Below are 27,563 nucleotides of genomic sequence, written 5' to 3'. Positions count from 1 at the left end.
TTTCCAATTATAGAGGCATCGCGAAATTATCTGCTATTCCGAAGTTATTTGAGAAAATCATAACATCGGCCTTGCAGCACTTTTGCAAATCGATTATTAACCATCTCAATATGGTTTTGTTCAAAATCGATCCACGTCCTCTAATTTACTTAAGTTCACTTCGCTTGTTAATGACAGCATTTCCAAAAAAATGCAAACCGATGTTATTTATACGGACTTCAGTAAAGCATTTGACTCAGTTCATCATCACATACTAATTCTTAAGCTTGAACGTTTAGGATTTTCACCCAGTCTTGTCTCTTGGATTTCATCCTATTTAACGGGTAGAACCCAAAGAGTCTTGCTGAGAACAGCTATGTCTAAACTTATCTTTGTTTCGTCTGGTGTACCTCAGGGTAGCCATTTGGGCCCATTGCTCTTTTCCCTTTTTATAAATGACCTTCCTAGTTGTATCTCGTATTCCACTATATTTATGTATGCTGATGATGTAAAACTTTGCATTCCATACTCCAGGGCAAATGGACATCTTCACCTTCACGATGACCTAAATGCATTTCAACGTTGGTGTGCGGCAAACCAGCTTGACCTAAATTGCTCAAAGTGTATGACAATGACCTTCAGTCGTACCGTTCCTCTAATTGTTGATTATAAAATTAGCAATATTTCCTTAGAACGCATCTTTACAGTCAAAGATCTTGGTGTGTTCTTTGACTGTAAACTTAACTTTAATCTTCATATTTCTAACATCATTAATGAAGCCAAAAGTGTGCTTGGCTTTATTAAACTTTGGTCTAAGGAATTTAAAGATCCTTTTATTACCAAGCGCTTATTTACTTCGCTTGTGCGTCCTATCCTAGAGTATTGCTCTGTCGTATGGTCTCCGCAACATAAACTGTATCAGGATCGTATCGAATCGGTCCAAAAACAGTTTCTTCTCTTTGCCTTAAGAGACCTTAGATGGGACAGTAATTTACGATTACCATCTTATCATAGTAGGCTCCAGCTAATTGATCTTCCATCGCTAACAAATCGCAGAACAATTTTAGGAATTGTTTTTCTGCATAAATTGATTAGTGGTGATATTGATTCGTCCTCTTTGTTGGGTCGTCTAAATTTTTTGGTTCCGTCCCGAGCAACTAGACACTATCGTCCGCTTCATTTACCTGTGTGCACTAGGGATTATTCTTTGCACAGTGCGTTTCATGTTCTTTGTGTTAATTTTAATAAATATTATCACGTTTTTTCCTTAGAGCTCTCTCCTCCTAAAATAAAAAGTTTACTATCAGCTTATCTTAGGGAAATCACTCACAATGCCCAGGCATAAGCATTGGCATACGTTTTTGCTGCTAATGTTGTGTTAGTGATCTCTCAATTCTATTCTTATACTCTATTTTTGGCTCTTCCCTTACTCTTTTCTTTTTATTATTTCTTATTCTTTTTATTAACTTTTCTTACAACTTCTTTTATTACCGTCCTTTTTCTTTTTCTATACTTTATCTCTTCTTATTTTATTCTTTTTTTCTTTTTTTATACCCTGAACCCATTTTCAATGGGAAATCGTAACTTTTAGATCGTAATAAGAACAATAATATGCGTTCACTTGCCAAAGCACAAGTCTCTAGTATTTGAAATACGCTTTTTACAAAGGTGGGGGTGAGGGGGTTGATTTCGGGGTGGGGGGTAAATTTCAACAAAAACCGAAATTGTATAAAATGCATATAAATCTACATTCAAAATTTGGAGACTGTAGCTCCAAAGATGTAGGAGATATACTTTCATAACTGATTTTCGATAAGGTTTTTATCGATAAAAAAAAGATCGGGATGAGTTATCGATTTTTAATGATAAACTTGATATGCGCGCTGTAATTACGGACATTTAAATTAAATTAAAAAAATTGAAGTCTCTAGCTCTTATATCTTCTGAAATCGACGCGTTCATACATACGGACAGACAGACGGACAGGGCCAAATCGAATCAGCTCGTCGCTCTGATCAAGAATATATATACTTTATGGGGTCTGCCACGCCTCCTTCTGCCTGTTACATACATTTCAACAAAACCAATATACCCTGATTGAAAATGGGTTCAGGGTATAAAAATGCAACGGTAATTTAACGACAAAAAGTTTAAATTGCAATACTGTTATAAGAGGTTACGAAAACAAAATTTCAATTTAATTTAAAGTTCTGTGATTCCCCTGATTCTTTATAATTTAACAAATACATATAATATTGTACTTATTTATATTTAACTTTCTAGATATGTATATTTCTATATTGCTTTCTTACCGTAGCCGGGGAGTTAACTTTAACCACGCATGGCAGTATTGCTAGTCCTCCTTTCTGAGCGATGACGCGAGTATTATTTTTTGTAATGAATTGACTCGGCACAGTACTTCCAAAATGATTTTGCGAAGAAGTCATTTTTCCTACATCTGAAAATTTTATATACAAAAATGTATTAAAATTATCATTTCCAGTAAAATAGTAGGGCAGCAATCTGCAATAGATAAACTGCAAATTACGGATCTCTAAATTTACAGCATTGCAAAATATAGGTATAATAATATATTCTAAATTTTAAGTCTCTACCATCAATAACTACAGGGTTCTCCATATTCGACTGACCCATCTTTTTAGACTCATTCACGAAAATAAAATGAGTATATTGGTTTTGTACAATGTCCGTCTTGCTGTCCGTCCGTTTTTCCGTATGAACGCAATCTATTTCGGCGCTATTGAAGCTAGAGACTTGAAATTTGGAAACAAACTCGTGTATATCTCCGATTTATAAAGTGTTAAAATTTTCCCGATCCGCCCACTAGGGGCGTGGCAAATCGGAAAATGCATTTTCCGATATACCAGAAATCATGTTTGTTGAAGAGCTAGAAAGCTGAAATTGTACGTAAGTCCGCGTCGACCACCCAAGATTACGAGCTATGGCGGATATATCTCCGCCCATTGGGGGCGTGGCAAATCGGATAAAACTGTATCTCCTAAAGTTATAAACCTAGAATAATAGAACCTAGAAATTTTGCACATAAGCTGATGTTTTAATTCTATAAAGATGGGTGAAAAAATTATATATCTACGCCTACTAGGGGCGTGGCAAATCGAACCTGAAGATCTAGTGATTTTTTGAATTCGGCTATATTTTGAACACTATTGATGCTAGAGACCTGAAATTTGGTATATATACGCGGGTTGACCCCTCAAGTCCAATGAGATATGGTAGATATATGTCCGCCCATAGGGGGCGTGGCAAACCGCAAAAGTTTATATCTCCTACAGTTTGAGAGCTAGAAGCTTCAAATTGGGATAGTTGAGTTACTGGTAGCCTCCTCTATCGATGGCCCCCAAATAATTTTCACATTTTTTGAGCGTAAGAATTAAAATTTTGTATTTAGCTTACCGGTTGCTCGTTCTAAGAACGGGCAAAAAATGAGGAATTTACGGCCACTAGGGGCGTGGCAATCGACATGCATAGTGCCCATATTGCGGCATTTATGTGCGTCAACCATTTATTAATGTATTTGTACACATAAATAGAGTTAAAAGACATTGATAACACGGAAGGAAACAGTTTTATAAAATTAAAACATATAAAAAAGCTAAAACAACAAACATTTGCGATTTACAAAAACGAGTTTTTCATGGTATTTGAACTCGCACCCAAGCCGAATAGCATGTTCATATCAAAATATTTAAAAAAAAAGATCGCCGGCGCATCTGCCTACAGCACCACCGCGTCGTTTCGAACAACAGTAGTTAAAGCGAAATTACATCATTGTTATGACGCCACATAGCAAAGAAAAGCCACTGTAGCGGCTGGAAATTCAAAAACAATACAAAGACAAATCAATCGAAACAGGATTCTTAGAATATGCTAGAGTACCCATTTATGTGTACATACGTACACACATACAAATGAGCGCGTGTATAAGGTTGGAATGCTTGGTGCTATGCGTGCAGACTGACATATATACATATATACATATATGCATATGTATGTATTTTCGTATATGAATTTGAGGGCTATTTAAGAAGAAACAAATTTTAACTTATAAAATTATTCGATGAAGAAAAAGAAAAGTATTAAGTGCCATTAATTCACTCTCGCACCTTCCCAATAAAATATCTATTTTATAAAAAACGAAATATGTATGAAAAAAAAAAAAAAAAAATAATAATAACACCGGAGAGGTTCGAACCTCCTACTCTAACATTACTTGCGTCGCCTTTAGCACCCGCGCCACTGCTTTGCTTGATCAGACAGTTGCTAAAATAGAATAGCTTAATAAGAGAGCGTCATCAGACAAAACTACAGTAACGGCTAGAAAGTCCAGAAATCAATCGAAATTCTAAGAATGTGCGAAAAGAATAGACGATGAGTGTGTGCACATGTATAGGAAAATCGCGCTGATCTGCTGCTAGCCTGAAGTCGGTATCCAATATAAGGATATAAGTATATAATAAAAATCAAAATTGTATAAATTATATATGTATGTAATTTGAATGCAATGATGCAATGATCATAGCAATAGCTATCGATGATTTTCCAATTTTAATGGGATCATGCCCTGTTTTTTGTTGCGCAATAGACTTGAAAATTGCACCATATACTCTGGTTGACAGCGTTTGGGCTGTGAATGAGTCTTCTGCAATCGGTATCGCCCGACTGCAACGTTCTTACTTGTTTTCCTTTAAATCAGTGATAAACACGATTCTTTTCATGTTGACGATAATAATAATTTTATTTGGTTCAAGTACATTTTTAACATATCTTTTTAAATAAGGTATCACTCAAATGGCCGCTTTGAGAATTGTGTCCATTTTGTAGAATTTTCCATAGTTTTTAGCTTTAAATCAGAGCTGCCAAATACGCTTTCGATGAATCATGCGCATCACGAAAGTGGTTTTCATATCGCGATGACGCCCCTGATTAACGGCAACAACTTGACCATCTTAATACAGCACAATAATCGTTTTCGCACTAACGCCGCACCAAACAGTAACTTTTTCGTCGTAAAGAGGTACCTCTTGAATTTCGTTAGGAATTTCATTGGCATAAATGCGGCAATTTGGCTTGTTTACCGTCCCATTCAATAACAAGTTTCACAATTTCAACGATTTGAGAGCGCTCGCGTAGCGTAATCTGCTTAGACTAAAGCATCCAACGCGATATGTTACAAAGCGATCTGGCATCTCTGTCAAAAGAAATAATGCTGACAGATGGGTTAGTCGAATAAGGACAACACCCAATCAAATTCATTGTCCCGAATACTCACTAAAATACCACTGTGGTAACTCTAAACTGGATTAAAAGTCCTGGTCAAATATATTCATTAATTAACAAATGTAAAGAAAAACAAGTAAGAAGACTCTAGTCGAGACTGCTCGACTAGGAGATACCCTGAACCCTCTAATCTGATATTCTAATCACTCTGCACTTCTTTTCGGCACACATACATACACACGTACATATTAGAACGCGCTCTGGTTACTGCGCAGTAAGCAGCGACTGCGCTTGGGCTGCGCTGTAGTGTGGGCAACATTATAAGAATTTATTTGTTGAATAATTTAATTTCTAGACGTACAATCTTAATGAAACTTTCAGGGCGTAATCATATGGTGAAAATGTATGTAAATTCCAAAGCACGCGCACTAGTACTTGAGATACTCCTTTTACAAAGGTGATGGTGAGAGGGTGGATATAGGGGTGGGGGGTAAATTATAACAAAAATCGAAATTATATAAAATACATATAAGTCTACATATAAAATTTGGAAGCTCTAGCTCTAAATGTGTAGGAGATATAATTAAATAACTAGCTTTCGATAAGGTTTTTAATCGATAATAAAATATCGGGAGTAGTTATCGATATATAGAGAAAAACTTGATATACGCGTGATATACACGGACCTAGAAAAAAAGATTTCAAATCTCTAGCTCTTCTGAGATCGACGGATCGGATCGGACGGACGGACAGACAGACGGACAGGGCTAAATCGACTTTGCTCGACGCCCTGATCAAGAATATATATACTTTGTGGGGTCTGCCACGCCTCCTTCTGCCTGTTACATACTTTTAACAAAACCATTATACCCTGATTTCCCATTTTCAATGGGTTCAGGGTATAAAAAATAACATTTTATAAAAATGTTTCCTTCCGTGCTATCAATGCCTATTAAGCCTATTTATGTGTATGAATACATAAATAGATGGCTGACGCATAAATGCCGCAATATGGGCACTATAAATGCCGATTGCCACGCCCCTAGTGGCCGTAGACTCCTCATTTTTGGCCAGTTCTTTGAACGAGCAACCGGTAACCTAAATGCAAAATTTGAATTCTTACGCTCAAAAAATGTGAAAATTACAGGGTAGTTTTCGATATGCCACGCCCCTAAAGAGGCGTAATATTATTTTTGGGGAATCGATAGAGGAGACTACTAGTAACTAAACTATTCAAATTTGAAGCTTCTAGCTCTTAAACTGTAGGAGATATAAACTTTTGCGGTTTGCCACGCCCCCAATGGGCAGAGATATATCCGCCATAGCTCGCGATCTTGAGTCTTGGGTCGACGCGGACCTACATACCAAATTTCAGCTTTCTAGCTCTTCAACAAACATGATTTCTGGTATATAGGAAAATGCATTTTCCGATTTGCCACGCCCCTAGTGGGCGGATCGGGAAAATTTAAACAAAATGTTAACAAATTTCAAGTATCTAGCTTCAATAGCGTCGAAATAGATTGCGTTCATACGGACAGACGGACAGCAACACGGACATTGCACAAAACCAATATACTCTTTCACTTCGTGAATGAGTCTAAAAAAATCGAAATTATTTAATATACAAAAAAGTTTAGATTACAAATTTGGAAGCTCTAGCTCTAAAGGTGTGGGAGATATAATTAAATAACTAGCTTTCGATAAGGTTTTTGATCAATGGGTTCAGGGTATAAAAAATAACATCGAAGAGGTTTCGAACCTCCCCTACTCTAACGTAATTTGTGTCACCTCTAGCACACGCACCACGCAAAACAACAGTAACGAGTAGAAAGTCAAAAAATCAATCGAATTTTTAAGAATATGCGAAAAGGCGCGTTTCCGTCTGTACGCATAGAATAGACAATGTGTGTGTGCACATGTATAGGAAAATCGCGCTGATCTGCTGCTAGCTTGAAACCGGTATCCAATACATGGATATAAATATATAATAAAAATCAAAATTATATAAATTATATATGTATATAATTTGAATGCAATGATGCCAATTTTAATGGGACTCGAAAATTGCACTATATGCTCTGGTTGACAGCGTTTGGGCGGTGAATGAGTCTTCTGCAATCGGTATCGCCCGACTGCAACGTTCTTACTTGTTTAAATATGTTATAAGTGAAAAGAAAACAAATCTTGTTTATAAACAGGGCATAACAAGCATACACTTACATCTTTGAATTATATTATGACTTATTTTAATAATTTTTATCTAAAAATATGTGCTGTAAGCTTTATGTTGAATATTAGTAAAAATTATGTCTAAAGAATAGACATCTGCATGGATGCATTCAAAAGGGCTATTGAATCATTCATTTTTAATGAGCACACTTTTTTTTCCTGTACAGCATTAAATGAGTACTAGCACTGACCAGAGAACACATAGACTAGACATGTAGTACAAAGTTTTTCAACACAGTTTGTCTCCTAAGGCCTATCAATTTCGTATTTGCTCGGCTCTTTACTTTTAGGTTCGAGCTACGAAAATATGCGAAAGCACAATCATTCCGCTTCATGCGCTCGACCGAGAAGGTCATTGACCATTGGTCAAATGTTGATTAAAAGATGCCTCTATGCTCAATTTTTGTTCTTGCTCTCTCGCTTTCTCTCTGCTCTATGCTCTCTCAAATATGTATATGTATGCATGTGAGCACAAGCAGCAGTTCACGAAAATTGAATTTCGGTGCTGAAAAACTTTGTACTACATGTCTAGTCTATGTGTTCTCTGGTCAGTGGTACTAGTAAAAGTTGTACAGCACTGTATATTAACAGTTTATGTTATCACTTAACTTCATGCTGGACAGTACTAAATGAGTACAGTAAAAAATATTGTACAGTGCTTTCATGATTGAATTAATATGTAACAAGATGGCGGAGAAGGCGTGGTCTAATCATAGAGAAAAAAAAAATCCGAAATTCTAAATTAATCTATCTTAGGTGTATGTAAAATTTCAACCTCCTAGCTCTATTTTTAGAATTTATGCCAAAATTTCGGGCTTTTTTCCTATAGTGCACTGCAGCCAATGAGTGTTTATCCGTGGGGGCGTATGTCTGTGTGTGGGCGTGTGTGTGTGCACGTGCGAGTAATTATTGAAATATCAGTTGCTCGAAGGGTTCAGGGGATCTCGTAGTCGGGCAGTCCCGACTAGAGCCTTCTTACTTGTTATATATGTATTAGCTCTCAATTATACTTGAAGTGTCAATAATCAAAAGTATTGATAGTATTGGATGGAACCCGTTTGTTTTGTTTTATACCCTGAACCCATTGAAAATGGGAAATCATGGTGTAATGCTCTTGTTAAAAGTATGTAACAGGCAGAAAGAGGCGTGGCAGACCCCACAAACTATATATATTCTTGATCAGGGCGACGAGCTGAGTCGATTTGGCCCTGTCCGTCCGTCCGTCCCTATGTATGAACGCGTCGATCTCAGAAGATATAAGAGCTAGAGACTTGAAATTTTTTCCAAGGTCCGTGTATATCACGCGCATATCAAGTTTTCCTCTAAATATCGATAACTACTCTCGATATTTTACTATCGATTATAAACCTTATCGAAAGCTAGTTATTTAATTATATCTCCTACACATTTAGAGCTAGAGCTTCCAAATTTGTTATGCATGCTTATATGCAATTTATGCAATTTAGGTTTTTGTAAAAATTTACCCCCCACTTCCATATCCACCCCCTCACCGCCATGTTTGTAAAAAGCGTATTTCAAATACTAGAGAGGGTTCAGGGTATCTCCTAGTCGAGCAATCTCGACTAGAGTATTCTTACTTGTTTTTTTTCATGAAACATTGCGACTGAGACTGAGATCTGAACGCTCGCATTGACTACAATTTGAATACTCGCAATGTTTCTCTCCTTGCGTATAGCTTTCACCCTGTCATGGCATCGTTTTGCAGATCGTTGCGATAATTATCGTTTGTAGCATCGCTTATCGCGGCCACTCTGACATCAGCCTAAGAGTTAGAAGTCTCGAATTTGGATAGTTAAGTTACTGATAGCCGATATTTAGGTTACCGGTTGCTCGTTCTAAGAACTGGCCCAAAATAAGGAGTTTACAGACACTAACACTACTAATACTACAGACGCACTTAAAAAATATAAAAGAAGAAAAAGTTTTCCGCGGGATTTGAACTCTGCCTACAGCACCACCACGTCGTTTCGAACAGTAATTAAAACGAAATCAGATTATTGTTATGACGCCATACAGTAAACAAAAGCCAGTATACCGGCTAGAAATTCAGAAACAATGCACAGACAAATCGCAACTGAGATTCTTAGAATATACTAGAGTACACATTTATGTGTACATACATATGTAAGGCGGCTCGCCGATCGCCGCCTTCCGAGTATATATTAGGAATAGGTGTTGGTAGCGTTAAGTTAGAATAGAAGTTAGTTAGTTAAGTTAGAATAAACATTAGCATTAAGTCATACATAGATATTAGCAATGGTAAGAGCTGGTAGAATTAAGTAGAATTAAGATTGTTTAGACATAAGTTGAATTCAAAACATTTATTTGTAGTTTAAATGGCGATTTAAAAGGGCCGCCCAAAGCGCAAAGGAATTATCGGCGATCGGTGGCGCGACCCTGCGTGGAGAGTTGCGCTGCCGACGCCGAGCGCTTTGAGTGTGGGTCAGAGGCGATAGTCAGGAGTTAAGTAATGACCGCCGAGAAGAGCGGTTCTAAAGTTCTAAAGTTTAGTTTCAGTGAAAGTTAGCGTGTTAAGTAGAGTTTAAGTGCAAATTAATAAGTGGCCACCGAGAGGAGCAGATATGAACGTTAGTTTAAGTTGAAAATTTAAGAGGAATGTTACAAAGTGAAGTGAGAAAAGACTTGAACTGAAAACGTAAGCGAAGAACGCAGCACAATCAGAGCTCGCAAATGAGAGGATCGTTTTTTCGAGCATAAAGTTCTGCTTCGCATCATAACCGAAAAAATTGTGCAGACACGACTCGCTCTGAGCGACACTCTTTGTTTTCTTTAGAATCTGTTTCGGTCAGACGCAATGCAATGACTCATTCGTGTGACGCTCTCACATGAGTGTCGCGTAAAGAGTAATACGGTTTTCGCTCACACAAAGACTCTCAGCAAAAAACAGTTTGACTAAAAAACTCAACAGAAATTGTCTTTAACTTCGTGTGCATGTAAATACATGCATACATACATACAAAAAGAACGCAACAATCGCGCGTGATTACCCATACAAACGCAACTGACAGTTTGCTTCATTTAACTCAAGCAAACGATCAGTGTTTGACTTGAGCGAAACTAAAACAGAAATAACTGTCTCCCTCAGAGCGCGAGCGAGCTAAGCCAGACGCTACAAAAACAGTTTCTGTCTGAGTTTTTATACCCTGAACCCATTGAAAATGGGAAATCAGGGTATAATGGTTTTGTTGAAATGTATGTAACAGGCAGAAGGAGGCGTGGCAGACCCCACAAAATTATATATATTCTTGATCAGGGCGACGAGCTGAGTCGATTTGGCCCTGTCCGTCTGTCCTAATGTTTGAACGCGTCGATTTCCGAAGATATAAGAGCTAGAGACTTCAATTTTTTTCCAATTTTTAAAATGACCGTATATACAGCGCGGACGTCGAGTTTGCTTTTAAAATTCGATAAATCATCTCGTTATGTTTTTATCGAGTAAAAACATTCAAGTTCAAATCAGATGCCACTATAGCTAATTGTGAATGATTTTTATTTTTTTTTAATTTCTCAAATATTCAATATAATATGTAGATCATATGCTGAAAGTTTCTTTAAATTCCGTTCAGTCAAAAATTAATAAAAAATAATCAAATATTTGGCCAATTAACAAACGCACGTGCAGCAGCTACAACAGCATCGTATGCGTGTGCACACATACATTCAAACTTCTTCTAGAAACATTCGTTGAATCACATCAGCTGTTAGTTTCGTTTAGTTTTGGTAGATGGCGCAGCAGCAGTGAATCTATTTCAGTTTTGCCAGCGCCACTAGCAGGAGTGGGATGGCCTAGTGTGTTAGCTGCATGACACTCGATCGAGAAGTCGCGGTTCGAATCCCGATCGGTGCAACTGATGTTAACTTTTTTAATTGTTTCAAAATATATTTTTTTAAATGAGTTTGGTATTTAATTTATATTTTTAAATACATCGAAATTGAAATTTCAGCCATACTAAATGGGCATTTTTATATGTTGGGTTCAGGGTAGTATCTAGTCGAGCACTCTCGACTAGAGTTTTCTTACTTGTTTTGATTGTGTTAGTGAAAGACACTTATTTGCAGACAACGAAAAAGTGTTAACAGTTATTTGCGAGCTATGAGCACAATAAAGAGAGAGAGAGAGACGAGAGGATCCCCGGCGAGAGCGAAAGTCCATCGGTTCCCCGGAAAGGTGCACGTGAGTGATGGGTTGGGCCATTTTCCCCTTCCCCTATCCCCTGCCACATTAATAGAATCAAAAATTGGTGGGCAGATATTATGTCTATTCGTGAATATCATTGGAGATATATTGCCATGTGATATACCTATATTTGCATTTTCTTGAAATTGGATTTGTACTTTAAGCTTTAGTTTTTTGCTTCGTGTGTCGCACCTTACCAGTGAAATTGATTCAATTTCGCTACTATTTCTTTAAGCAGTAGTGCTGCTGGTTAAGTCGATGGAAATCATGTTTGAAATTTTTTCCCTCTTTTACTTCGGACAAACATGCTATTGTGGTGCGAACTCGAATGAACTTGTGAATTATAGTGGGAATTGTAAAATTAGAGAAATGACAATATTGGCTTTGTGCAATATCCGTCTTGCTGCCCTTCCGTCTATCAGTATGAATGCAATATTTTCCTTGCTATTGAAGCTAGACTTGAAATTTGGAGCACATATAAACCCTCAAATTATAAACTGACTGGCATGACAAATTGGAAAATTAATTTTCCGATAGCGGTTGTTTTCAAAAACGAAGCTCATTTCACACGTCTAAAATTGGAAAATTTTACCTCTTTTGAAATCGCACGAAACGCTAAAATTTTTTAGCTAATATACGCTATGTAAAAATGCATGAATGCAATAAATATATATCCAATATTCAAATTCAAATTTAAAACTATAATTTCATTAATCATGGCCAATTAGCCAATTCTACCCTGATTTTTGCTCAGCAACGGCGCTCAACGCGCGAGAAAAGTACCGTATAATTTTTTAGACTCATTCACGAAAGTGAAATAAGTATATTTTTCCGTCTTGCTGTCCGTCCGTCTGTCCGTATGAACGCAATCTATTTCGGCGCTATTAAAGCTAGAGACCTGAAATTTTGAGCACATACTCGTGTATATCTCGGATATATAAAGTGTTAAAATTTTCCGGATCCGCCCACTAGGGGCGTGGCAAATCGGAAAATGCATTTTCCGATATACCAGAAATCATGTTTGTTGAAGAGCTAGAAAGCTTAAATTTGGTATGTAGGTCCGCGTCGACCCAAGACCCAAGATCACGAGCTATGGCGGATATATCTCCGCCCATGCTTGCGATGCTCAAACACTTGTCAGTATATTTGGAAGACTACCGCAAGCGAGTATTCCCATGCAGGCCTCTAATATAGACCAATGCTGAGCCTTAGAAACAGCAATAATAACCCGAGCTCAGAACAATAACAAGTAAGAATGCTCTATCCGAGACTGCTCGACTAGGAGATACCCTGAACCCTCCAAGCTGATATTCTACTCATTCTGCAATTCTTTTATGGACACATGCATACAAACGCACGTATCGATCAACTGTATATACACAGTAAATCTGAAGTCTCTAGGTCTAAAAGTGTTCAAATTAGACTGAAAAAAACAAAATCAATTTTTCGATTATTCCCGATAAAAAAAAGTTATCGGACGAGTTATCTTCTTCTTTTATGCACACATACACATGCGTCCACACGCACGTATACGCATGCGCTCTTCTAACTGCGCAGGAAGCAGCAACTACGCTTGGGCAGCAGTGCGGGCGAAACTATGAAACTTTTAGAACATGATCATAAGCACAAGTGTCTAAAACTTGAAATATGTTTTTGGCACATTGGAGCGAAGTGGGTGTGGGTATCCAAAATCTGTAAATCTGTAACACAGTAAACCTAAGTCTCTGAAAAAAAAAAAAAAACAATTAAATTGCGCATGGTAAACACAAGCATATGCATGCTTGTTTAAGTCTATATCTCTTATACGAGCCCCAACCACTAATAATTCGAACAGCATGTTTATACCCTGAACCCATTTTCAATGGGAAATCAGGGTATAATGGTTTTGTTGAAATGTATGTAACAGGCAGAAGGAGGCGTGGAAGACCCCACAAGTATATATATACAAGTATATACAAGTATGTATATTCTTGATCAGGGTGACGAGCTGAGTTTGTCCGTCCGTCTGTCCGTCTGTCCGTATGTATGAACGCGTCGATTTCAGAAGATATAAGAGCTAGAGACTTCAAATTTTTTTTTTTAATGTCCGTAATTACAGCGCGCATATCAAGTTTATCATTGAAAATCGATAACTCATCCCGATATTTTTTATCGATAAAAACCTTATCGAAAACCAGTTATAAAATTATATCTTCTACACCTTTATTGCTAGAGTCTCCAAATTTTAATGTATGCTTATATGCAATTTATACAATTTCGGTTTTTGTTAAAATTTACCCCCACCCACTAAATACACCCCCTCACCCTCACTTTTGTAAAAGGCGTATTTCAAATACTAGATACTTGTGCTTTGGCAAATACATGCATATCCATGTTGTAATCATAATCTGAAAGTTTCATGAAGATTGTATGTCCACAAAACAATTAAGTTCTCATAGTAAGCCAATTCAGCCCATGCGTGTTTATGCGTGGGTGCTTGTGTGTGTATGTGTGTGTATGTGTTTGTGTATGTGTGTGTGTGTGTGTATGCGTTTGTGTGTGTATGCGTTTGTATGTGTATGCGTGTGTTTTTTTTTTTTCTTATATTCATTTATTGACAAAATTATATAACAAATTGCAAATTGCGTGGTGGCTAAGATAGCGCGCGGTGCTTGCGGGACGGCCGTAAAGCATTGCTTCGCAAGCACTATGCGCTACCTTAGCCTTAGTCCTGAAAGCGCAGCTGACTCTGATTGCGTTCAGCCTGTAGATCGCGCAAATGCCTCGGCTGTAGCTCGGCGTTGCCATCGTTCTTGCCCATATTGGCGCAGCATAGAGGATGACAGACCTAATGACGCTCATTAGGAGGAGACGTCGTTGCTGTTTAGGTCCCCGCGTGTTAAGCATGATTCTCGAGAGAGCTCTACAAGAATCAGCTGCCTTTTCATGCACATATTCTAAGTGCTCGCGGAAAGTTAATCTTGTGTCTATCATGACACCAAGATATCTTATCGCCCTCTTTGACGCAATGGTGACGCTGCCGATCTTTATATTGGCAGTTTCCACTCTTTTGCGACTGCTGACTAGTACAACTTCGGTCTTGTGTGCCGCTAGCTCGAGCCCAGCTCCTGTCAACCAGCTTCGTATGCGATTGATACTTTCGCTGCACATATCCTCTGTATCTTTGAGCTCCTTTCCTATGGCTACGACAGCTACATCATCAGCAAAGCCAATGGTGTGCGCGCCTGCTGGTAGTTCCAAGCGCAGTACGCCGTCGTACATGATGTTCCATAGGAGAGGCCCCAGCACTGAGCCTTGGGGTACTCCAGCTGACACTGTATGAGTTTGGGGACCCTCACTCGTGTTGTATACCAGTGTTCTTCCTCTGAAGTAGCTCTTTATTATCTCTCTTAGATATTTAGGGATATTATATTGTGACAGCGCATTCAGTATCATATCCCAACTAGCTGTGTTGAAGGCATTCCTTACATCCAGGGTCGCAATGATGCAGTATTCCTTCGTCCCGTGCCTCCATCTGGTGCCTTGAATGGCGGAAGTGGCCAGACCGACAACTTTGTTAAGCGCGTCCGTTGTTGACCGGGCCTTCCGGAATCCAAATTGGTTTGGTGACAGGCCTCCGGCGCTTGCAATCGCAGTTTCCAGCCTAGAGCAGATCAGTTTCTCAAACACCTTTCCCATGGTGTCTAAGAGACAGATCGGTCTGTACGAAGATGGCTCATCTGGTAGTTTGCCAGCCTTGGGTAGCAATACCAGATTCTGGGCTTTCCATTTTGCCGGGAACGTCTCTTGGATCAGGCATTCGTTAAATAATTCGGCGAACGTACTTGGGTGCAAGGCGAGGGCTAGCTTTAGCGCACGATTTGGGATCCCGTCCGGCCCTGGAGCTGTGTTGGTTCTAAGACCTCGGAGAACTACTGATATTTCTTCCTCTGTAACTAAAACAATTTCAGCAATTTCAGTGCTCGTTGAGCCCTGATCAGCAGACTCGGACTCAGGGGCGTGAATGGAGCTTAAACTTTCTGGAAAGAGTGTTTCCACAATCGATTTAAGCTCCAGACGATCCGTAGGCTGCACCTGTCTACCTGCGTATAGTCTTTTAACTACTATCTTATATGCCCTGCCCCAAGGGTCATATTCGGCTGAGTCGCACAACTGTAAAAAACATTCTCTTTTGCGTGCCCGAATGGCCTTCTTCAGCTGTCTTCTAGCTGCCTGGTAAGCTAACTGTTTCTCAAAAAACGTTGACCTACCGCGAGCCCGTTGGTAGCTTCTTCTCGCCTGGATGCATTTGCGACGAATGTCACCTATTTGCGTAGTCCACCAATACGTAGGCTCATGTTGTCGCGTGAACTGCTTGCGACGTAACATGCTGCTATTGCAGGCACTCTGTATTTGGGCTACCATTTGGCATGCTCTGGGCTCAGCATTACCAATTGTACCCAGAGACTGAATGGCCTCTGAAAAGACCGCGGGATCAAAAGTATCTAGCCGATACGACTCCCTCCACAATGTTGACGCCCTGGCAGGTGGCTCACCTATTGTGAACAGAAGTGCCGTATGATCGCTGCCTGTATAGCTATCGCAATGACTCCATGTTGCTCCCCGAAAGAGGGATGAAGTGACAAAAGTAATGTCGATAACAGACCCGTATCCCGCCCGACTGAAGGTGTCCTCGTGGCCAGTGTTGAGCAGTGCAACATCTAGTGTCGCGAAGATCTCCAGTAGGATACGACCTCTGGCATTTGTTGTGGGGCTACCCCATTCTAGCGCCCAGGAGTTAAAATCTCCAGCTATAATGGCCTTCCGACCCCTAGCATCCTCGGCAAGCTCGTCGAGCACCGTCGTGAATTCACTGAGCTGCATGCTGGGGGCCAGATAGCAACTGTAAAGCCATAAGCTACCATATCGGCCACGTACGAACCCATTGAATGACTTAACATTCGAAAGTACGTTCGTTGAGTTGCCGCATACCCACAACGCAGCTTTGCCATTAACGTCTGTTGACCATGTCCTAGGGCAGCTGGTTCTACAGTGGTGAGGCTCACTGAGAAAAGCTACATCTATACATTTTTCCCTAATGGTCTGCTCTAGAAGATCTTGGGCAGCAACACAATGATTTAAGTTAAGCTGCAAAAACCTTAACATTTCATTTTACGAGCAGCTTCATGGTAAGATGGGCACTTGAAGCTGCCTGCTGAATGGTCCGTCTGCTTTTCACCTTTCCGGATGCAGAGGCTACATTTTGGTGGCTTAGTGCATGCTTTTGCACTGTGACCCATCTCTCCACACCTGAAACAGGCGCCCTTTAGGTCATAGTCGCTTCCGCAGTTTGCTGCCATATGACCGTAATCAAGTCACTTAAAACAGGGTTCAGGCTGATACACGGCGCGGATACGGCATACAACCCATCCAATTCTGATTTTTGACAGCTCGAGCAGAGTTTTGGCTTTTCCAATTGGAAGAGCAACTGTAGCTCTTTGCTGTCCACCAAAAGCCGGTCGAAGCGATTTGATAGCCTCAATGGGGAGTGAGCTATCCTTCAACTCCGCATTGCAGGCATCTCAATTTGAGCCGATTCGGTAAGTGTTTTAACTACTGCTCGGTCGCCCAAGGCCTTGCCTACAGCTTCGTGCAGAGCCTCAGCGCTTTGCTCCGGCTTCCTACTCAATTGCAACAAAAGGTCCCCCTTAGCTGTCTTCCTAATGCCTTGAACGTCGCTGCTGAGATGCTTCAAATTTGGGTCGCTCTTGACTACACGAAGCATGTCCGCATAGCTGCAACCACCCACGCCTAAAATCGCGATTGCGTCACTTCTGGGACGTTTTTGCATAGGCTCTCGTCCTTTAACGAATGTCCAGCTGTTCGGGTTTGTCTGACGACCGACCCGGTTTGAAGTTTCAGCTGTAGCCCGTAGAGCCACTGGTTCTTTTAGGTTTGCTGCACTTCTATTGGGCCTCTGCTTTTTTAAGGGAGTTTTCCTCTGTTCGGAGGCAACTTCCCTCGACCGCTTGGGAGTATTGCTACCTACTGTAGCACTAATGCTCGCTGCCTTAACTTTTTCGCCTACTTTTTTGAGTGGCGTGGTAACTTAAACTCAACTTGACTACAGCGAGAGCCCGAAAGTATGCACTACTTTTAATAACTGCTACTTCACTCCAGCAGCTAGGTTGCTGTCTTTTCTAAGGCTTAGCAACTCACCAACGTTGGTGAGCAGCTGATTGCCCGATGCAATTTCCAGCACTACTAACAGCTGTTAGAGTGAATGCACCTGATTTTTATTATTGCGCAAGTGTGACGCCTAAAGTAACAAAATTTACGCGCCCACAAAAGACAAGGAAAGGAAAGAAGCCCTGACGCCAAAACAATGACGCTATCGCCCCCCTCTCTTGCACCCCCGAATTATACCGCTTGGGAATTCCACGAACCGCCGCGCAGTAAGTCTCTGGTAGTTTTTTTGAGGTCGCTGGGTACGCCGCGCCCACAGCAAACACGTTGACTTCAGTTCTTTCCACTTTCACAGGGGAAAACACAGTTCAAGCCATTGTCTACGATGGATCACGATGACATCGACCGCACTCCGTGAAAACGCAACTCGAACTCTGTGTATGCGTGTGTGTGTATGTGTGTGTGTGTGTGTGTGTGTGTGTGTGTGTGTGTGTGTGTGTGTGTGTGTGTGTGTGTGTGTGTGTGTGTGTATGCGTGTGTGTGTATGTATGTATGCCTGTGTGTGCGTGCAAGCGTGTGTGTGTGTGTGCGTGTTTCTTGTGTAAGCTGAAAGACGCGAAAAATTATTGAAATAGCTATTGTTCCAAGGGTTCAGGGGATCTCGTAGTCGAGCAGTCTCGACTATAGCTTTCTTACTTGTTATAAAGTATGTTTGGTTATTACCTATGCATCGTACCCAATAACTCATCTTACTCGTAGGCCAAGGAAACACCTTTGCTCAGGCTTCATCAAAAACGAAACGTTTGCAATGGGGTCGGGAAAGGATGTCTTGGACCCGTAGTCAATGGGATACCATCATATTTAGCGATGAAGCTAACTTTTATGTTAGTGTTGGCGATACGAGAAAACAAACCTTAAAAACGCAGAGTTTTCTACATGAAACTTTCAGATTATGATTATAACATGAATATACATGTATTTGTCAAAGCACAAGTCTCTAGTACTTGATATACGCCTTGTACAAAGGTGATGGTGAGGGGGTGGATATAGGGGTGGGGGGTAAATAACAATAAAAATCGAAATTATATTAACGAAACCATTATACCCTGATTTCCCATTTTCAATGGGTTCAGGGTATAACAAGTAAGAAAGCTCTAGTCGAGACTACTCGACTACGAGATCCCCTGAACCCTTGGAGTAATAGCTATTTCAATCATTTTTCGCGTCTTTCAGCTTACACAAGAAACACGCACACACACACGCATACACACACGCACATACACAGACAAGCACTCACGCATAAACACGCATGGGCTGCAGTGTGAGCTTACTATGAGAACTTAATTGTTTAATAACTTTTGTGGACATACGATCTTCATGAAACTTTCAGATTATGATTAAACCATGGATATGTATTGCCAAAGCGCAAGTCTCTAGTACTTGAAATACGCTTTTTACAAACATGTGGGTGTGGGGGTGAATTTAAGGGTGGGGGGTTAATTTTAACAAAAACCGAAATTGCATAAATTGCATACATAAAAAATTTGGAGACTAGCAATAAAGGTGTAGGAGATATAATTTTATAACTGGTTTTCGATAAGGTTTTTTATCGATAAAAAATATCGGGATGAGTTATCGATTTTTAATGATAAACTTGATATGCGCGTGATATACACGGACCTAGGAAAAAAAATTTCAAGTCTCTAGCTCTTATATCTTCTGAAATCGACGCGTCCATACATACGGACAGACGGACGGACAGACGGACGGACAGGGCCAAATCAACTCAGCTCATCGCCCTGATCAAGAATATATATACTTTGTGGGGTCTGCCACGCCTCCTTCTGCCTGTTACATACATTTCAACAAAACCATTATACCCTGATTTCCCATTGAAAATGGGTTCAGGGTATAAAAACCAAATCCAATATTTATACTCATTCACGAAAGTGAATCAGTATATTGGTTTTGTGCAATGTCCGTCTTGCTGTCCGTCCGTCTGTCCATATGAACGCAATCTATTTCGGCGCTATTGAAGCTAGAGACTTGAAATTTGGAGCACATACTCGTGTATATCTCCGATTTATAAAGTGTTAAAATTTTCCCGATCCGCCCCCTAGGGGCGTGGCAAATCGGAAAATGCATTTTCCGATATACCAGAAATCATGTTAGTTAAAGAGCTAGAAATCTGAAATTTGGTATGTAGGTCCGAGTTGACCACCAAAGATCACGAGCTATGGCGGATATATCTACGCCCATTGGGGGCGTGGCAAATGGATAAAACTGTATCTCCTAAAGTTGTAAACCTAGAATGCTGAAATTTTGCACGACAGCTAATGGTATGATTCTATAAAGTCTAAAGATAAAATTATAAGTCTACGCCCATTGGGGGCGTGGCAAATCGGACCTGAAGATATAGTGATTTTTTAAATTCTCCTATATTTTGGACACTATTGATGGCAGAGACCTAAAATTTTGTGTATATACTCGGACTGATCACCCAAGACCAAAAAGTTTTGTCGGATATATGTCCTCCCACAGGGGGCGTGACAAACCGCAAAAGTTTATATCTCCTAAAGTATAATAGCTAGAAGCTTCAAATTTAGATAGTTGAGTTACTGGTAGCCTCCTCTATCGATTCCCCAAAAATAATTTTTACGCCTCTTTAGGGGCGTGGCATATCGAAAAATGCCCTGTAATTTTCACATTTCTTGAGGGTAAGCATTCAAACTTTGCAGTTAGGGTACTGTTATCTCTTTCTAAAAACTGACCAAAAATGAGGTGTCTACGCCCAGTTGGGGCGTGGCAAATCGGAAAAACCTGTATATTCTACAGTATTAGAGCGAAACTTAACTACTAAATTGTTGATGGGATGTGAATGAGTATTCCGCAGTCGGTAACGCCCGACTGCAACGTTCTTACTTGTTTTTAAATACAATTGCGTCCATTCTCGCTTGACAGTTTTGCCAATTGTCTACTCAGAAGCCAAATTTCTTAAAGATAGGCGACGATCAGCCTTAAGAATTTTGGCCAGTTGTCTTTTGTCGCGAGGTGTTATTGCTCATATTCGACCTCTATTCGCAATAATATTTTCAATATTCCAATTTTTCGTTTAATTTGGATCACCCCATGCACAGACGATGTAAACACATTTAATTGCTTACTGATCTCCGTAAACGTCTTCCCAGATTTAATATAATCTCTAATCAATACTCTGATTTCGTTGCAAACAGGCTTACCACTTGCCATCGTTGCTAAACTTTCACTGATCTGCACCGATTTAAAAATTTTTGCATTCTGTATTACTATATTATTCGCAGACTATAACTAGAAAGTGATTCAGTTACATTAATATAATTAATAATGGTCAATTTTTTCTTAACTTTTGAGTCAACCGTTTGAATAAATTTTTTTTTTTCATCGTGAGGAGAATATAAATTCTCTTTAAGGCGAAATGCATTGGTTTGTGTTATCTTTAGTAGTATTGATAATAGTGTTAAACAATGCACACTGCAAAAAAAACATGCTGTTCGAATTATTAGGGGTTGGGGCTCGTATCTTCTGAGACCTCGGCGTTTATACGGATCGACGGACAAACAGACAGGGCTAAAACGACACAGCTCGTCGCCCTGATCAAGAATATATATGTATACTGCTATGCATCCTTCGGCCTGTTACATACATTTAACAAAACCGTTATTCTCTGATTACTCATTGAAAATGGGTTCAGGGTATAACAAGTAAGAAAGCTTTAGTCGAGACTGCCCGACTACGAGATCCCCTGAACCCTTCGAGCAACTGATATTTCAATAATTATTCGCATATTCACACATACACGCACTCACACAGACATACGTACGCACGCATAAACACGCATTGGCTGCAGTGTTGGCTTACTATGGGAATTTAATTGTTTAATAACTTTTCTTGTAGATGGACTATCTTCATGAAACTTTCAGATTATGAATATAACATAAATATGCATGTATTTGCCAAAGCACAGGTGAGGGGGTGAATTAGAGGTAGGGGGTAAATTTTGACAAAAATCGAAATTGTATAAAATGCATATAAGTATACATAAACAAGTAAGAACGTTGCAGTCGGGCGTTACCGACTGCGGTATACTCATTCACATCCCATCAACAATTTAGTAGTTAAGTTTCGTTCTAATACTGTAGAATATACAGGTTTTTCCGATTTGCCACGCCCCAACTGGGCGTAGACACCTCAATTTTGGTCAGTTTTTAGAAAGAGATAACGGTACCCTAACTGCAAAAATGCTTACCCTCAAGAAATGTGAAAATTACAGGGTATTTTTCGATATGCCAAGCCCCTAAAGAATTTTTGTGGAATCGATAGAGGAGGCTACCAGTAACTCAACTATCTAAATTTGAAGCTTCTAGCTATTATACTTTAGGAGATATACATTTTTGCGGTTTGTCACGCCCCCTGTGGGCGGACATATATCCGAAAAAACTTTTTGGTCTTGGGTGATCAGTCCGAGTATATATACAAAATTTGAGGTCCAAAATATAGAATTTAAAAAATCACTATATCTTCAGGTCCGATTTGCCACGCCCCCAATGGGCGTAGACTTATAATTTATCTTTAGACTTTATAGAATCATACCATTAGCTGACGTGCAAAATTTCAGCATTCTAGGTTTACAACTTTAGGAGATACAGTTTAATCCGATTTGCCACGCCCCCAATGGGCGTAGATATATCCGTCATAGCTCGTGATCTTGGGTTGTCAACGCGGACCTACATACAAAATTTCAGCTTTCTAGCTCTTAAACTAACATGATTTCTGGTATATCGGAAAATGCATTTTCCGATTTGGCACTTTATAAATCGGAGATATACACGAGTATGTGTTCCAAATTTCAAGTCTCTAGCTTTAATAGCGCCGCAATAGATTGCGTTCATACGGACAGACGGACGGACAGCAAGACGGACATTGCACAAAACCAATATACTGCTTCACTTTCGTGAATGAGTATAAAAATTTGGAGAGTCTAGCTTTAAAGATGTAGGAGATATAAATTTATTACTGGTTTTCGATAAAGCTTTTAATCGATAACAAAATAATGGGGCAAGTTATCGATATTTAAAGAAAAACTCGATATGCGCGTGATATTCAAGTCTCCAGCTCTTATATCTTCTGAGATCGACGCGTTCAAACATACTGACAGACGGACAGACGGACAGGGCTATATCGACTGAGCTCGTCGTCCTAATCAAGAATATATATACTTTATGGGGTGTGCCTTGCCTCCTTCTGCCTGTTACATACATTTAAGAAAACCATTATACCCTGATTTCCCATTGAAATTGGGTTGAGGGTATAAAAAATTAAGAAATATACACACATACATACAAATTTTGACTTACTTGAATATGATGAGGTGATCAATAGTAGACACAAATATATTTGTATATGTAATTTTTCCGGCTCCATTATTACAACACTTACTTAGTAAACAACTTTCGGGTTAGTGTTTACAGGTATCCAAGCATGTTAAATTCACTGTATTAAATAATAAATATATGCATATATGATTATTCTTGATTATACGGTTCTTCTATATATTATAAGAGATAAACTGAGTGATAAACTTGTATCGACATATGTACAAACAAAATTCAGGCAAATGCAATAATAAAACCAGCTTGACTAGGAAATCACCTGGCAGTTGCGGCGAACGGATTTTGCAATAATTTTACGCGACGCTTAGGCACGTACTCTGTAAACTAAGTAGTTTATGCGCTTTGGTTAAATATGGACTTCTCTATTGGAATTTACTTGTACAACTTTTATTCTACATGAACTTTATTAATCTGCTCGACTAGGAGATACCCTGAATCCTCTAAACATTATGCACTTCTTTTATGCACACATACATACACTAGCATCCACACGCACGCATAAGCAGGCACTCTGTTAACTACGCAGTTAGCAGCAACTACGCTTTCTGAGAATTTATTTGTTGAATAATTTCTCTTGTAGTAGGACTTCATGAAACTTTCAGAACGTGATCATAATGTTCAAATGTATGTACATATATTCCGAAGCACAAGTCTCTAGTATTTGAAATATATTTTTACAAATTCTGTAAATTACAAAATCTTCGTATTCATCAAATGTACTAGTATATACAAAGAAAATCTGAGGCCTCCAGGTCTAAAAAAGTTCAAATTAGGCTTAAAAAAAAAAAACAAAATAAATGTATCGATTATCCTCGATATAAATATATCGAATGAGTTATCGAGAAAATATGATAAACACACACAGACATACGTACGCACGCATAAACACGAATTGGCTGCAGTGCACTGACAATGGTGGCTTACTATGGGAACTTGATTGTTTAATAAGAACTTTTTTCATGAAACTTTCAGATTATGATTATAGCATGGATGTGCGTGCATTTTCCACAAGTCTCTGGTATTTGAAATACGCCTTTTACAAAAGTGATGGTGAGGGTGGGTGGGTGTTGGTAAATTTTAATAAAAGCTGAAATTGTCTAAAATGCATATAAATATACATTTAAAATTTGGAGACTGTAGCTCCAAAGATGTAGGAGATATAATTTTATAACTGATTTTCGATTAGGTTTTTTATCGATTAAAAATATCGGGATGAATTATCGATTTTTAGGGATAATCTCGACATCCGCGCTGTAAAGACGGACATTAAAAAAAGTCTCTAACTCTTATATCTTCTGAAATCGACGCGTTCAAGCATACGGACAGACAGACGGACGGACGGACAGACAGACAGACAGACAGACGGACAGGGCCAAATCGACTCAGCTCGTCGCCCTGATCAAGAATATATATACTTTGTGATAATTGCATTATCTTATGACTAATTCCACAAGAAAATCCATATACATATGTATATGAATATATGCTTATACATATTTAATTGTTATTATATTCATGATTGCCTGATTTATACTTCTCCACTCTGCCTATTTTTCCCAACATATGTACATAACATTTCTTTCATCAATATTTAATGTTTTTATGTCCACAAAATTATATTGAACTGATATAGATGTTTTTAATATTCTGCACCAATAACTTATTTCATTCGTCTGACCACTGTGTATTTAGTAAGAAAAAAAAAAAACCCTTTGAAATTTGCGCTATTTTTAATACTTCCGAGTAACAGCGCGAGTGTACGTTTGTTGCAAAATCTGTATTACCTTATCTGCGTTGCTTTTCGAAACAAAATTCTTGACTTGCCTTAACACAATCTTCTTCAAGTATGCATTTTGTCAAAATGACATGTATTTTTTTTATCGAAACAATAGAAAACCGGGACAATTTCGGGTCAGGTCGGGACACCCGGATTTCCAGGATGGATGGTCACCCTAGTGTTGATGCATCCATTCAAATGTTAATACAGAGGAACATACATATGTATTTATTTATGTACATACTTATGTATATAGATAGCATCTATCTTTACATTTTGTAAAAATATAATATATAAACACAAGGGCATAACACATATCCTCAAATGCACTGTATATACAATTTGTACGTATTTAGATAAATATATAACTATGTACATATGTAGAAGTACACTCACACACACAAATATTTATGAATGAATTTTATAAAAACATTCTTTGCTGCACACATACAATGTATTTATATATACAATGTATGTATTTGTATTTACCAATTTTTGAACTTACAAATGTGTCTTTTACATATAATATATACATACATATATTCGTTTTGGACTGTGAATAATTTTTATTGTTTTTTAAATTTCATCCCATTTATTCGCGATGATAAACTTTACATTAAGCAGTTGCCGTGTGATTTATATTTCTTTATGTAAAGGTCTTTTTATTCAAAGCACTGCACGAAGACTAAATAAGAGTTAACAAGTATACTCTACGTAACTCTCGCAATCGCATTCTTGAAACTTATAAGTAAACCAATGGGAACAGTGATGTGCGTACTGCTACACCTCTAGAGCTCAGTATAATTTTGTATGCAAATATGTAAGTACATATTTACATGTTTGAACTTAAGAGAATCCTGTATTCATACACATACGTATACCTACATACTACGTACATACATACTTATGTATCTACATGATAAATTTTGTACATACACTCGAAAACATGTTGACGTGACTGAATACTCAAGCTAATTAAATGCTGCCTAAGTTTAAAATCCCGTAACTTGACCACTACTTTTAGGAAGCAATTTTAGGATATTTATGTGTCCATATGCATCTACATCTGTCTATAAACTGGGGTTGATTCAGCTGAAAGAGAAGAGAGTTTAGTACCTTCTCTTACAATCAACATCAACATACATATGTACACACTTATGAGGAGAGTGTTATTTTCGACTGTTTTCATGCAATTGCTTTACTCTTCGACATCAACAAAAATGGTATGGAACTTAAAAGTAAGGAGCCGACCAAATACAAAAAAAAAAAAAATTGTTTACAATTTTCAAAAAAAAGGGGGCAAAAAACTTTACACTGAACACCTAGACCGGAAACGTAGTGTAAAGCTTTTTGCAAACTTTTTCGAGCAGTGCGTCCCACACAACTATATACGTATTTGCACGACTCTTTTTATGTTCGGGCTACCAAACTACAGTGGGCCAAAAAAGTGTTGGCACACTTGTTTCATTAAGACTTGTTTAATTAAATTATTCAACAAATAAATTCTTATAATGTTGCCCACACTAGCGCAGCCCAATCGCAGTAGCTGCTTACTGCGCAGTTATTAGAGCGCGTTCTAATACGTGTGTGTGTATGTATGTGTGTCGAAAAGAAGTGCAGACTGATTAGAATATCAGATTAGAGGGTTCAGGGTATCTCCTAGTCGAACAGTCTCGAGTCTTCTTGTTTTTACTGTACTCATTTAGTACTGTACAGCATGAAATTGAGTGAGTACACCAACTGGTATTCATTTTCTTCTGTACAGGAAGATATGTGTACTCAGTTTCAGAGTGAATGATTCAATTGCCCTTTTGGATGCATCCATGCAGATGTCTATTATGTACATACACTACGCGTCATCAGGTTAGCGCCCCCCCTTACACTCATTATACCCTGAACCCATTGAAAATGGGAAATCAGGGTATAATGGTTTTGTTAAAAGTATGTAACAGGCAGAAGGAGGCGTGGCAGACCCCACAAAGTATATATATTCTTGATCAGGGCGACGAGCTAAGTCGATTTGGCCCTGTCCGTCTGTCTGTCCGTCCGTCCGTCCGTCCGTCCGTCCGTCCGTATGTATGAACGCGTCGATTTCAGAAGATATAAGAGCTAGAGACTTGAAATTTTTTTTCCTAGGTCCGTGTATATCACGCGCATATCAAGTTTTTCTTTATATATCGATAACTACTCCCGATATTTTATTATCGATTAAAAACCTTATCGAAAGCTAGCTATTTAATTATATATCCTTCACCTTTAGAGCTAGAGCTTGCAAATTTTAAATGTAGACTTATATGTATTTTATATAATTTCGATTTTTGTTGTAATTTACCCACCACCCCTATATTCACCCCCTCACCTTCACCTTTGTAAAAGGCGTATTTCAGGTACTAGAGACGTGTGCTTTGGAATGCACATACATTTTCACCATATGATTACGCTCTTAAAGTTTCATTACGATTGTACGTCTAGAAATTAAATTATTCAACAAATAATATATTATAAT

At 38.7% G+C, this 27,563-nt stretch overlaps 1 protein-coding gene across 10 annotated transcripts in view; it reads right to left on the bottom strand.

The window, feature by feature from the left end:
• Positions 1-26,303, bottom strand: part of LOC6578211 — a 75,412-nt gene extending 49,109 nt beyond the window's left edge. For 2 of the 10 annotated variants that reach the window (XM_032728430.2, XM_032728433.2), the window contains exons 1-3: positions 25,994-26,142; positions 23,245-23,380; positions 2,292-2,437 (exon numbers count right to left, since the gene is read on the bottom strand). In XM_032728430.2, coding sequence (XP_032584321.1) covers positions 2,292-2,437; positions 23,245-23,311 — 213 coding nt within the window. In that variant the 5' untranslated portion in view covers positions 23,312-23,380; positions 25,994-26,142. The other 8 variants (XM_044010360.1, XM_032728435.2, XM_032728434.2 and 5 more) reach the window with 8 other exon arrangements.
• Positions 26,304-27,563: the final 1,260 nt, after the last annotated feature.

Source organism: Drosophila mojavensis, unplaced genomic scaffold (genome assembly GCF_018153725.1).
Source record: "Drosophila mojavensis isolate 15081-1352.22 unplaced genomic scaffold, ASM1815372v1 contig_108, whole genome shotgun sequence".
Classification (NCBI taxonomy): domain Eukaryota; kingdom Metazoa; phylum Arthropoda; class Insecta; order Diptera; family Drosophilidae; genus Drosophila; species Drosophila mojavensis.
Note: the sequence above shows the minus strand (reverse complement) of the source record. Positions and strands in the feature narration are given on the sequence as shown.